The 13,239-nt window shown below is 39.6% G+C and overlaps 1 protein-coding gene across 1 annotated transcript in view; it reads left to right on the top strand.

Moving 5' to 3' along the window:
* The window catches only part of Pex7 (peroxisomal biogenesis factor 7), a 65,730-nt gene that overhangs the window by 33,446 nt on the left and 19,045 nt on the right, over positions 1–13,239 (top strand). Inside the window, exons 7-8 of the mRNA XM_050159455.1 lie at positions 668–781; positions 2,634–2,689. Of these exons, the coding sequence (XP_050015412.1) occupies positions 668–781; positions 2,634–2,689 (170 nt within the window). The remainder of the gene's footprint in view (positions 1–667; positions 782–2,633; positions 2,690–13,239) is intronic.

Raw genomic sequence — 13,239 nt, 5'->3', positions numbered from 1 at the left:
CTGGCAGAATTCTTTAAATAAAAAGAAAATATGTATATTCAATAGAAGTATTTAGGCTTAAAAAAACAAATAAAACAAACACTTTGCTTTTTCAAATAACTTTGTGTCATCTTGGTCCCCTGACACACACACACGTGTGTGTGTGTGTGTGTGTGTGTGTGTACTGAAGATTGGACTCAGAGGCGCATTTATGCTTGTGAGACAAGTATTCTATCACTGAACTACATTGCCAGCCCAGTGTCTTGCCTTTTACTGTCTGGTAAGACCTCAGAGCATGTTTTAAACCTCTTAAAAAGAAAGATAGGCTGAGTTGTCACAATGTTTTAAACCCTTGTACATGTATTGCTACTTGAGAAAGTAAGTTAGAAAATCTACAATGCTGTTTGAGACTTTGCCTTTCTCTTCTTGTGTGTGGTGTTCTATCTTGTACTTGAAACATATTTGGTTTCTTCCCTCTCAAGTTGTATATTTTTGTTTTTGTTATGAAATGACTATTTTGGTTCCTTTCTTTGCTTGTTATACAACTTTAAAAAATAGATCATGGGTATATATTTAACTACAAAAGTGTGTTATTGTTTCTGTGGGAAAGCCTCAGTACTGTTTAATTGCAAAGATGTCATAGTTTTGTTTCTCTTTATTTATTTATTTTTTTCTGAATTGTTTTCAGAACCTGGTGGTGACGGGAGCGGTTGATTGTAGTTTGAGAGGCTGGGACTTAAGGAATGTACGACAACCTGTCTTTGAACTTCTTGGTCACAAGTATGCTATTAGGAAGGTGAAAGTAAGTCTTTTTATTTTTTACACATAGAATAAAAACACAAGCATCAGTATAATCAATGAAGCCTGTATGAAAGTATTTAGGGATTGAAGTTGTATAGAGCTGGGGATCAAGCCTGGGCATGGAACAGGGTAGGCAATCCTCTACTATTACATCCGTGGCACGGGCTAGGCAATGCTCTACTGTTACATCCGTGGCACAGGCTAGGCAATGCTCTACTGTTTATTCGTGGCACAGGCTAGGCAATGCTCTACTACTGAGCTATGTCTGCAGCTCTTGGTTTTCTGAGACAGGATCTCACTGTGTAGGCCAGGTGACTTCAAAATTATAGTTCTCCTGCCTCAGCCTCCCAAGTGCTGGGATTGCTGATTCCTTCTTATATGTGCTTTTGTTATCCAATTATTGCTAATATCTGAAGCTAAAATTAGGTCATACATCTGAGTAAACTGGGATGATATAAAGATATAGTACTTCATGTTAAATAAAAACCATTTTTTCATCTTGTTATTAGTCAATTGATTATTTTAATATTTTAGCTGTAGTAGTTTATATTTAGGGTTTATTTTTCATAATTGTCTATTTGTTGAGTATGTGTGTTCAATGATTTGGAGAGATGGTAGTTTTTTTTTTTCTCCAGCGTGATGATGCATATAAAAGCTATCAATGTGCAGGGTGTAGAAACTTTCTAGTCTGAACAGGAGAGAAGCTCACTTTTTGATGCTGCTTCCAATAGGCTAACCTCATTGTAAGGGAACTTAATTCGGTTCCTTAGCTTCCTGTCAGGTGATTCTGCTGTTACCGTGAAAGACTCCTGATTTTCACGTTTTTACACCAAGAGCTTAGTACTTAGTTCATTTTACTTTCGTTAATTTAATTTTTTTAAAATCGTCTTTGAGAATCTCATGCATGCATACAAAATATTTTGGTCATCAAAAACAAAAACAAAAACAAAAAAACACCAAAAACCCAACAAAACAAAAAAGAAACCAAAGAAAAAAAAATGCAATGACAGTGAATTGGTTGTTTATCATTTACGTTGACGCTGCTGCCTGATGTACTGGCTACATCTCATGACAGATATTACTTAGTGAAAATAGGTGTAATTCAGTTTCATGGTGGTGAGGCAGTTGACTTGGACTAACCTGGTCTAGGATTATGGGAGCGTGCAGAGCAGCTTACTCATATTGCCTGGATTGGCAACAAGTGAACCCGCTCATAGTCCCTATATCTATGCTTGTAGCTCAAAATTCAACAGCGAGTCCCATGTCCAAAAGATTGTACAACCTCTCAAAACAGTGGCCACACACTTCAAATGAATGAGCTGTCAGGGACACTGCCCATTTAAACTGGGACACTGGGCTTAAAATTTACATTTTTATCCTTGGTATCATTTTTCATGAGCTATAATATATAAATAACATTAAATCATTTTAAAATTTATATTTAGCATTTAAGTGATTATTTTGCTGAGAGTATATGAACATCAAATGTATTAATATAATGGGCAAATTCTATAGTTATTGTCTGTCTATATACTGCCACACACTTCAGTCCCTTATATTTGTAGAGTTATGTTTAGGTAGCTCCTAAGAATTTATATTTACTTTTTTTCAAAATAGCAACATTTAGGAGTACATGTTATAAATTATTTCTATAGAACTTGAGGTATTTTCTTTGGAGAATGTAAAAATTAAAATTTTGCTATAAATAAATACTTGAAAGGTCAAAATAAGTACATAAGGCCCGGGAAGGTACAACTTGAAGAGACACTCGTGGGTAAGCCTCAGCTGACTGTGTTTGTGGGGCGACTGGTGGAGTAGCAGCTGTGACTACACCCGACTTCTCTCTCTTGCAGTTTTCACCATTTCATGCATCGGTGCTGGCCTCTTGTTCCTATGACTTCACTGTAAGGTACTGAGATTTTTGAAATACATTTTGTGTGCAATATCAAGTAGCGTTTGTATCTGGGTAACTTTTCTGAGGTAATGGATCGCATTATTAACAATAATACCTTTCCTGCCTTTTCCGCCTAGCTAGTCACTCTGTAAGTCACATCTCCTTGTCCCGGGTAATGTAAAGTCTGCTGGGTTTGTGTGAGGACACTAAGCATTGAACTTAACCAGCCTTGTCGCCTTAACCCCCAGAGCTCCTCCCCTTTCCTTCTCAGTGTTTGGTCTGGCAGGGTCCCTATGGCTGACTTCATGCAGTGTGCCCCTCTGATGGAACAGACTGAATTGGTACCTTGAGAGAAAGTACATGCCTCTAACTTGTTTTTCTGGAAGGAGCCTGTATAAGAATGCAGACAAACGGGCTGGAGAAATGGCTCAGCAGTTAGAGCAATGGCTACTTTTCTAGAGGACCCAGGTTCAATTCCCAGTACCCACATGGCAACTCACACCTGTCTGTAGTTACAGTTCCAGGTCTTCTGATGCCCTCACAAGACATACATGCAGGAAAAATACCAATGGACATAAAATAAAAATAAGTTACAATTATTAAAAAAAAAAAGAATGCAAACAAACTGGGGAATAGAATCACACTTTAGCCAGGATGAGGTGGAGGGTGTTGTGTTGTTGTTTGGTCTTGCCTCACGTGCCCACTCTCTCTGTGAACTCCATGTGCAGCTAAGGATGACTCTGCGCTCCTAATTCTCTCACTCCCACCTCCCTGATGCTGGGATTGAAGGCATGAGCCACCACATGCAGCCACATTAAAGTAGTAAGGCATGACTGCAGAGTTTTTAGTTTGTGATGATACTGGACTTTTTAGAAGAAAGCACCAATGGACAGGAAAAAAACTGTCTCTTGCTTGCCATCCACCCCAGTCAGGCTGGAACTGTGGAGCTATAAGTCGCCTGGGAATTGAACTCAGGACCTCTGGTAGAATAGCCAGTGCTCTCAACCTCTGGTCATCTCTCCAGTCCCCAAAACTTAATTTTTTAAGATACATATTTTGGCAAGAAAAATATGATAAGAATTTAATGTTGTTAATATCAAACTGTGTGTACTCATGTTATACATGATGTCTCTCTTAACCTAGCATTATCAATGTTTCAATCCTTTTCAGTTACCAAACTGTATAGATGTTGTAATGATTTGAATGAGAACAGCCACCATGGGCTAGTATGTTTGAATACTTGGCCCCTAGTTGGTGGCGTGTTTGGGAAGCAAGAGGTATGGCCTTATTGGAGGAGATGTGTCACTGGGGCAGGCTCTGAGGTTTCAAAAACCCACAGCACTCCCAGGCAGCTCAGTGTTTCCTGTTTGTAGATAAGGATGTTAGTTCTCGGCTACTGCGCTGGCACCATGCCTGCCTGCCTGCCTGATGCCGTGCTTCTGACCAGGACGGTCATGTTCTCCAACCCTCTGGAATTGTAAGCCCCCAATTCAATGCTTTCTTTTATAGTTGCCTTGGTCTTGGTATATTAGCACAGCAATAGAGAAGTAACCAAGACAAATGTATGCAGCCTTAAAAGTAACAGGTCTGTTATTATCTGCCAGCATTGCAATGGACAGATTGAAGTAAATGGCTAAGGAAATGTATATTTACTTAAAATTTTTAATTATTTTGTTTTTAACTTTTCTTGTTGATGTGATGAAATATAAGACAAGATGCAATCTCAGGGAAGAAAGATGAGTTTGTTTATAGTTAGAGGTAGCAGCAGGACAGCGGACAGCTGCTCACATTGTGTCTACCCACACTCAGGAAACAGGGAAAGAACAGGAAGTTCCTGGGGCTAAAAGACCTTAAGGTCTGCCCTTGCAGTCCTTGGTCCAGCGAGGTCCCACTTCAAGGCCCATCCCCAGCTGGGGTCCAAGTGTTCAGACACTTGAGTCTAAAGAGGACAGTTTACATTCAAATCATGGCAGGAGATGATAAAATAGTAGGTTTGGAGAGGAGAAGCAGGCTTAAGCCCATCAGTTTTGCTGGTATAGTAAGAGAGATGTAGTCACAAATACAGATAGAGAATAATTGAAGACATACTTGTAGAATTATTAGAGCTTGGAGTATACTTGGGTGTCCTCACAATGGAGGAAGGACATCTACTAGCCAAGTTACCTGATAGTACATCTCCAACATGGAGATAATGGGACATGCAAACTGAGATTGTTGTGATGACCCAGTGAGCTAACATACACAAATGCTGGCACACTAGGTGCTGTCTAATGTCCTGTTATTGTCAGCCTTAATGTCATAATTGGCGGTGACAGAAGACCGTCTGTCTCTTTGGACTTAAAGCCCATTTCAGCTCTCATCTTCAAAGGTGAAGTAGTCACTTTTACTTTAGAGCAAGAAAAGCAATCTCCACTCAGCCCTTTGTTGCTCTCTTCCCCTTGTAGTTGGGAGAGAAGTAAAACTCAGGGTAGGAAGTTACAGAGAGCCAGTCCTGTCCCTCCACATCCCTTACTCTTTGGAGAAATCCTTGAACACTCTCTGTGTAGACATCTCTAACGCAGTGGCTATGTGGACCTTTGAGTAGTTGACTTGAGGTGAAAGGCTGCCTCCTCCACTTGCTAGACACTGGTCAAAGGGAATGATGCTTCCATTTTAGACATGTTTAGATGATTTGATGAGGTAGTACCCAAAATGTTCTCGGCACATGAGTGTCTGAAAAATAGCAGATGTTCTAAATTAGATGCTAATAGTAATAAGTTTCCTATTTTAAAATGTAAGTACCTCAGGGAGACTTGAGGTGTTAATCATTCATGCTTTACCTAGCATTATATTAATAAGATAATTATATTGCTCAAAGCCACTGAGGAGCCATGTGAGTAGGAATTTTTATTGCACTGTGAAGGTGAGAGAAAAGTGAACCTAGCAGGATGGCGCTGTGGGAACCCGAACAGGGCTCACCATGCAGCAGTGAATAGAGCCAGCATTTTATTCAGATCCATAGCTAAGGGGCCACTTCTGTGTTTCATACTATTTAAGTTTGTTCTCTAAATTGCTAGATATTATGTACATTTTTTATTAAAGAATCTTAATGGAGACAGCATGATATAATAGAAAAAGAGTTTGCAATCCTAGAATTTTTGTTATATCTTTCATATGTGATGTAGGAGGGTCATCTGTATATGTGTTACTTTCATTGGTTAATAAAGAAACTGCCTTAGCTTTTTGATAGGGCAGGATTTAGATAGGTGGAGTAGACCGAACAGAATGCTGGGAGGAAGAAGGCAGTGAGGCAGACATCATGCTTCTCCTACCCAAGACGGATGGATGGTGGTTAGAATCTTCCTGGTAAGCCACTACTTCGTGGTGCTACACAGATTATTAAAAAATGGGTTAATCAAGATATGAGAGTTAGCTAAGAAGAGGCTAGATATAATGGGCCAGGCAGTGTTTAAATGAATACAATGTGTGTGTTGTTACTTTGGGTGTTAAACTAGCCGTGCGGGAGCCAGGCAGGATGAAAAGCAGGCCTGCTCGCCTCATCACTACACATATGTATATGTAAACTATATGATTCTATATACTTAATTACTTAGTTATTAATATTTATTACATATTTAATATTTATTTGGTATACTTAAGCTATATACTCAGTTATTTAATGTATAACTTTAATTGAGTTATATTTAATCTCTTATGTGATTCATATCCCTCAGCCTTTATTTATTCCATAATGTTTTTATGACATTTAAGTATCTTTAAGTAGAAGCTATACACATAATATCTGGCATTAACCAGACAGCCAATTAATTTTAGTTTTCCTTTTTAAATTTTGTACTTATATAATACCATTTCACTATAAAAATATGTTCTAATATTTATTAGCAAAATCAATGATGCTCAAGGCACAATGCTTGAAATTTAGTTTTAAATGAGTTAACAAAAATATTATATATACACAGACATACCACATATATACAGAGAGAGGAAGCTAAACAAGTCTGGTAAATTTTTAATAGTTGGTGAACTAGAAGAAGTAGATGGCATTCGTTATATCTGTCTTGGAATTTTTGGGTGGATTGGTAATTTTCAAAATAAAAGCACTCAAGGAAAAGTAAAATATTTACTCATGCTAAATATGATACTAAAATGTTTCTTACTAATGCCTTTTAATAGTATGACATGATATTTAATTTGGAGTAAGATAAGGATCGGTTATTTTACTGCATAGCAGGAAAATGATCTTTAATTGGATTGTGCTAACTTAGAATCTGGACAAAACGCATTACCTACCACATCCCTTTCATTGTTGTCACGTTCACTCATGGGACCTGCCTGTCGACCGTCAGTCTCAGCTCTGGTGTGGTTGATGGGCTTTTGATCCTTGTGTTTACTAGCAGAGATTTCCGCAGCCCCCCATCCCCTAAGAAAGGTCAGCCAAAGTCAACAGATAGTACAGCTGAATATGTACTCTGTCTCAGAAACCTTTCCTCTCAGCTCTGCCTAGCCCCCTACCCACAAAAAAGGTCAGTGAAAGCAAACAGAAGAAATGGGGCTGAGCTGCAGTGTGCAGCTTCTGATGGCTGTCTAATTAAGATGGCTTCTGATTCCTCACATGGCTAATGGTATGATGTTAATTGTTAACCTGTGCAAGGGCTGTGATTGAATTAATAAAGTGATCAAAGACGTGTCTAAATGCTACACCTTCAAGATATGCTAAACATAAAGATCTCTGCCAGCCAGGCACACTTTTCTGTGTTACAGCACAGTTTGATACATTTCTCTGATATAAGTAGGCTATCTCAATATACTTGTCTTTGGATTTCTTTTTAAGAAGGATATCTGCTCCCATATTTGTTTAATTCTTGCAAGAATACTTCAGTATTAAATGTATTTTGTGTTACCAGAGCATATTGTTTGATTCCAGGATAGGATTTGTGTAATTTATTGTTTGTCTCTAGTAATTGGAATATGCTAAATAAATGTTTACAAATGTAAGTGAATTTAAATTAGATGCAAATTGATGACAACTCTGGTTACTTTGATTATAAAAGCCCAGAAACATGATTTCACTTTAGTTATGTTTGAAGTAGTTGTTAAGAAAATGGAACTCAATACATAGCATCCTGTGTGAATGGGAAAATGTTTTTAAGGACAAATGGGTTGTTTTATTGTGTTTAAGTTAGGGCTGGTGTCCCCATCAATAAGGTGGAGTCGCATGCAGATAGTTTCAGTTTGTTCTACAATACAAATAACATGTCATATCCTCTGCGTTGCTGTGTACTTCCCATATGGCATGTACAAAGCCTGTGTCAATTATTGTTATATTGGAAAGGTCTTTTCATGAGGTGAAATGTAACGGTAAATTAAATGCCAAGTAAAACAATTAAAGTAATTTTCTATAAGACGAGAGAAGAAACATTGGTTAAGAAGAACTGGTGAGTCTTCTGACTTTAAGTGCCCTGATTTTTAAGAACAGAACATTTTCAGAATCAACGCATGTGCCTGACTAATCCATAGCCTAATGCAAACACATGAATAGATGGAACGGGAGCGAGGGATTAAGCCTTGCTTCAGTGCTGTGTGAGGCATTGCTTTGAACTCTGAATTGTGGTGATTAGTTCCAGTGGAAATTTTATGGATTTTGACAGCTAATTTGCATTTTATTTTTAAGAGTTCTGTTGTGTAGTTTTATCAAGGCACTGAAATAAATTTGGTTGTGTATATTTTCTCTTAAGGATGTGTTACTTTGTCTCATTCTGTAGTGGGAAGTAAAAGACTATCTGAAAATGAAAAAGAAAAGTTGTTATTTAGAAAGATAAAGTCAGAAGCAAGGAAGAGAAGAATTGAGAGTGATTGCCTCTGCAGGGAGGATGGAAGGGCTGCACAGGAGACGGCTGCACCGTTAGGGACCTCATCTGTGTATTACGGTTTTTAAGAGGTATGGCGGTAGTTGAGCAGAAAACCTTGGTCTTTCTTCCTGCTCACTGTTTGCACAAGAGTAAGCCTGTTTGCTCAGATCAGCTGGGTTCTACACGTCAGCTGGTCATAGTTTAATATGCCCTGAGAACTCAGGGGTAAATAATTCACCTTGTAGGTCTATTCTGAAACCCCAGCCTAGAATATGGATTCCATTTAATGGAACGAACTATAAAGAGACTGTAAATACCAGCTGTTTATCTGTTTTCAACTTACTTTCAGCAGTTTTTTGTCTTTCTATTATGTAGGCATGTGTGTACCTGCATGTGCACATGGCTATGGACCGGAAACCCTTACAGTTAGTGGAAAGGGGGACAAGCGTGCAGAGGGAGGACCCAAGGTTATTTTACTCTGAACACATGCTCCTGCTCTCAGCCTCTGTGGGACTGATTTTCTTTCTTTTTGTCACAGGTTCACGTCCTGTTTGCTTTTTCTGTTTCTCTCTCTGGCTCTGTCTATCTCCTCTGTCTCCTCCTCCATCTCTGTCTCTGGCTTCTCCAGCATCCCAGTATGGCTCCTCCTCCTGTTTCCTCCCGCATCTCTGTCTGGCCTCTCCTATCTCTTCCTCTATTTCTCTCTTGGCTCCTCCTCCTGTTTCCTCTCTCATTTGTCTGGCTCCTCCTATCTCTTCCCCCATCTCTGTCTGGCTCTCCTGTCTCCTCCTTATCTCTGTGCCCAGTGTCTGCAGAGTAGAGAGTTAAGGTGAGAAAGGAGACTGACTGTACGCTGTGCAGACAGCCTACACCTTACAGCCCTGGTGGATGAATTCATAACTATTTAGTTTCAGAATGAGGACATTGAGTGTTTCATGTGGTAGAGCTAGGAAGCGGTCAGAACACAGCTGGACAGTGGCTATAAGCTTAATGATTTTTTACTTTGTAGGTGTGATGCTCTAAGAACATGTGCTCAACAGCATCATCTGCTTGTTCTGCAGAATTCTCATTAGCCCTGGTTCCCACTTTCCCATAGTAGTTAACAGTCCACATGTACATAGGCTGTTCTTATGACATTATTGATCAAGATACTGATGATGATACTATTTTGTGAGAAGATTTTCTAACTTTATTCCTTTTTACTAGGATGTTTATTTAAAACTGAGTCATAAAAAAGGCTTCATGATTCTTCATTCTGATAAACAATGAACTCTATGGAAACTTTCTCTTTTACCTCCTCTTGCTGAGAGGTGGTGTTCTTGATATTTCATCCTGCACGCCTGTGGATCGCAGCCATGAGTACTCCCAGAGCCAGCCTTCCATCAGCCTAATGGTTTTCTTTAATTTGTCAAGTACTCTAGGCTGCCTGCTGTGTGCTTCCTGGGCTTGATGCTCACTGTGATGAACTGGTGCCTGCTTCTTGAAAATATTGATCTGATTAGAGCTTTAATTGAACTGTTATAATTCATTCATTTTGACAGAGAAGCTGGGTCTAGAATTTTTATTGTTTCACCTTGAACGTTTGTAAATATGGTGTAGCTTCTGGATATTTGTGGCTTTTTAAAAGTCATTTTTGAAAACTGTTAAGTAGTTTTCCAAAATTAACCACTAATTTATTTTACATTACCAGGCAATTAGAGCTTTTCAGTTTTAAACTTGATTTTTGTTACAGTATTAGTTCCAGAAACAAAACAAAACAAAAAGCTAAATAGCTTTCCATTTATGCAAATAAGTAAACATTAGATACTAATAACTGTTTTTGAGTGGGTGAATTGTTCCTCTTTGCAAACTCTCTTGCTAGGCTACAATTTTTATTTCTAAGCTCCCCTAAGAGTGATAAGACAATTAAAATAGTGGGCCGTGACTTCACCCTGAGTCTTTGTGGTGGATTTTATGTGCCACTCAACAATCAACTTCTTTCGCCACCACAGGGATTTCTAGTTTCTTGACATGCACTCCAAGAAAATGGAATTCGTTTGGTGACAAAGGCGCTGACCAGTTGAGTTAATGTAAGTTAGGAAGAGACAGCACAGTAGAGGGGAGGATGGAGTCAGTGCTTACAGGGTCAGTAGATGGGAGGATGGGGTCAGTGCTTACAAGGATACTACAAGAGAAAAGCCATTCCTGAACTCTGTCACGGGAGTTCACATTTATGCTGGCTCATCATCCTTTAGGGTGTTGGTTTGAGGGTAAGTTTCTGGCTAATGGAGCTCTGGCGTGGGCTTTAGCTTATGGATTGTCTATGTAGTTTGAGGAGGTGGGGGAAACTGAGTTGATACAGGATACAAGCCTGTTGGAGCCTTTAGAATGTTAATCAAAACTATCTCTAGATTCCTAGATGGTGCCTCTATATGATCTCCTGAACACCCTGGATTGTGTAGACAAGGTCATGGGCATGGTGATGGTAGAATGTGCACTTTGGGACTGCTGTTAATTGGGTATGGTGTTAAGGATCACAGGATTTTCCGTGACTTGTTCCCCTTAGCTGTGAAATGAACTTTCATCTGTATGTACCTTGAGATACAGGTAATGATCAAAAGCAGATTTGTGTGTGCATGTGTGTGCACAGGTGGAGGCCAGAGGACAGCTTCACGTGTCTTTCCATAGACACCATCAATTTTGTTTATTGAGACAAGGTCTGTCAGTGGAACCTGGGTCTCTGGATTAGGCTAGGTTGACTACATTGAGCCCCTGTCCTTGTCCCCTCGGTGGCTGGACTATAAACACACACTACCATGTTTGTCTTAACGTGGGTGCTGGGGTTAGGATTCAGGTCCTAATTATTGCATGACAAGCTCTTTACCAATAAGGTATCTCCCCAGACCCTCAAAAGAAAGTATATAAAACAGCACAGAAGCACCATCCAGACTGTGCTAAATAAATGAGCAGCCTTTCTGGAGATAGACTGAATAAAGTGAGAAATTCGGTCTTGGATCATCTTTTTTATTATTATTAAGAAGGAGGAATTAACATGCATTTCATAGTTTTCTAGTAATAATGTAGAGAAAAGAAGTTTTGTCTATAGTTTGCTAAAGTAATTTCTTGAAATAACACTGTTTCTTTACCTATGGGTCTTTGTCCCTCTCCAGAGTTTTGCTGGAGTTGCAAGAGTTTGAATAAATTCTCACCAGTGGCAACCTTGGGACGGGGACTCACACAGTACCATCCAGGGACAGCAGCCTGGGTATCACTTGCAACTTGTTTCTTGCACAAGTTCTTGGGCAATTCCAGACCTTTTGAATTTGTGTGTAATAAGTCCTCCAGGTGATTCTGGTGTGAGTCTTTAAGTTTGAAAACCACGAGTTTAAAAATCAGTGATTCAGTTGTTGGGTGGTGCTTCTACCCTATATAAAGTCTGGGGTGTACCTTACACGAACCTGGAGGGGCGCTACACGCCTACAGCTGGGACTCACTCATTGATTTTTTTTTTTTGACATTTCTTCTCAGTTGATTTCAGCGTAGCCAAGGTTAAGAACCACTGCACTGTTGGCTTTTCCCTTCTGCCCCAAATTGCTGTTGGTCTAAGGGGGACTTTATCATTTGTGTGTCTGTTGAAGTACATTCGTGAAGCATTGTTTTTTTTTATTTATTTATTAAAGATTTCTGCCTCCTCCCCACCACCGCCTCCCATTTCCCTCCCCCTCCCCCAATCAAGTCCCCCTCCCTTATCAGCCCGAAGAGCAATCAGGGTTCCCTGCCCTGTGGGAAGTCCAAGGACCACCCACCTCCTTCCAGGTCTAGTTAGGTGAGCATCCAAACTGCCTAGGCTCCCACAAAGCCAGTACGTGCAGTAGGATCAAAACCCAGTGTCATTGTTCTTGAGTTCTCAATAGTCGTGAAGCATTGTTTTAAATGGTGGCTCCAAACTTAGTTCATTGGGCCCCAATGCTCGCTAAGTGAGTGTTTCCTGGATGACACTCAGTTGGGATTCTTAGGAACAGATTAGAGGGATGTTTCTGTTTTTTGGATGACTGAAGTCATGAATCCATGGTCCATTATTTGGTAATGTATTTGTGAGGTTGGCTTTTGTTATCTATTATGTGCTCAATGTAGACAATGATCTTTTCATTCATTCATGAGTATTCTTGGGGGGGGGGCTGTCTGTGGGAACATGCACTTTGTTTTTCGCTGAACCCCAGGCCTTGTACATGCCAGTTTTGTGCTCTCATGAGCTGCATGCCCAGCCCATGTCAGACACTTTATACATGCAAGAAATATAAAGAATAAGACTCTGTCCCTTCATTCAATGGGCTTAGAAGCTACCAGAACATGATAGATTTGTAAATTAATCCGTAGAACCTAGAAACATGAGAATCATTCTTAATTTCTTTGTTCCATTAATCATCCCATTTTTTCTATTTAAATACATCTCAAATACACCCCCTTTTTTTTCATCGTTGCTGTCCCCAGATGTGCCCTTGATGCTCATTAGATTACTGATCTCCCTAAACTCACTCGTTGCAGAAAGTCCATTTTTTTCATACTGGCCAGAGACGTCATTTTTCTCCCTCCCTCCCTTCTTCTTTCCACTCTTACTTTTTTTCTTATTTTTGACAGGGTTTTTTTTTACATAGCCCTGACTGTCCTGAAATTCACTGTGTATGTTGGGGGAAGTCGCTTGTTCATTTCCGGCTGCCCAGCCCATGAAATAATCAC

The sequence above is a fragment of the Alexandromys fortis genome, unplaced genomic scaffold (assembly GCF_014885135.2).
Source record: "Alexandromys fortis isolate MF-2015 unplaced genomic scaffold, M_Fortis_MF-2015_v1.1 scaffold_107, whole genome shotgun sequence".
NCBI lineage: Eukaryota > Metazoa > Chordata > Mammalia > Rodentia > Cricetidae > Alexandromys > Alexandromys fortis.
The sequence above is the reverse complement of the archived record's forward strand: the minus strand, read 5'-3'. Positions and strand labels throughout refer to the sequence as shown.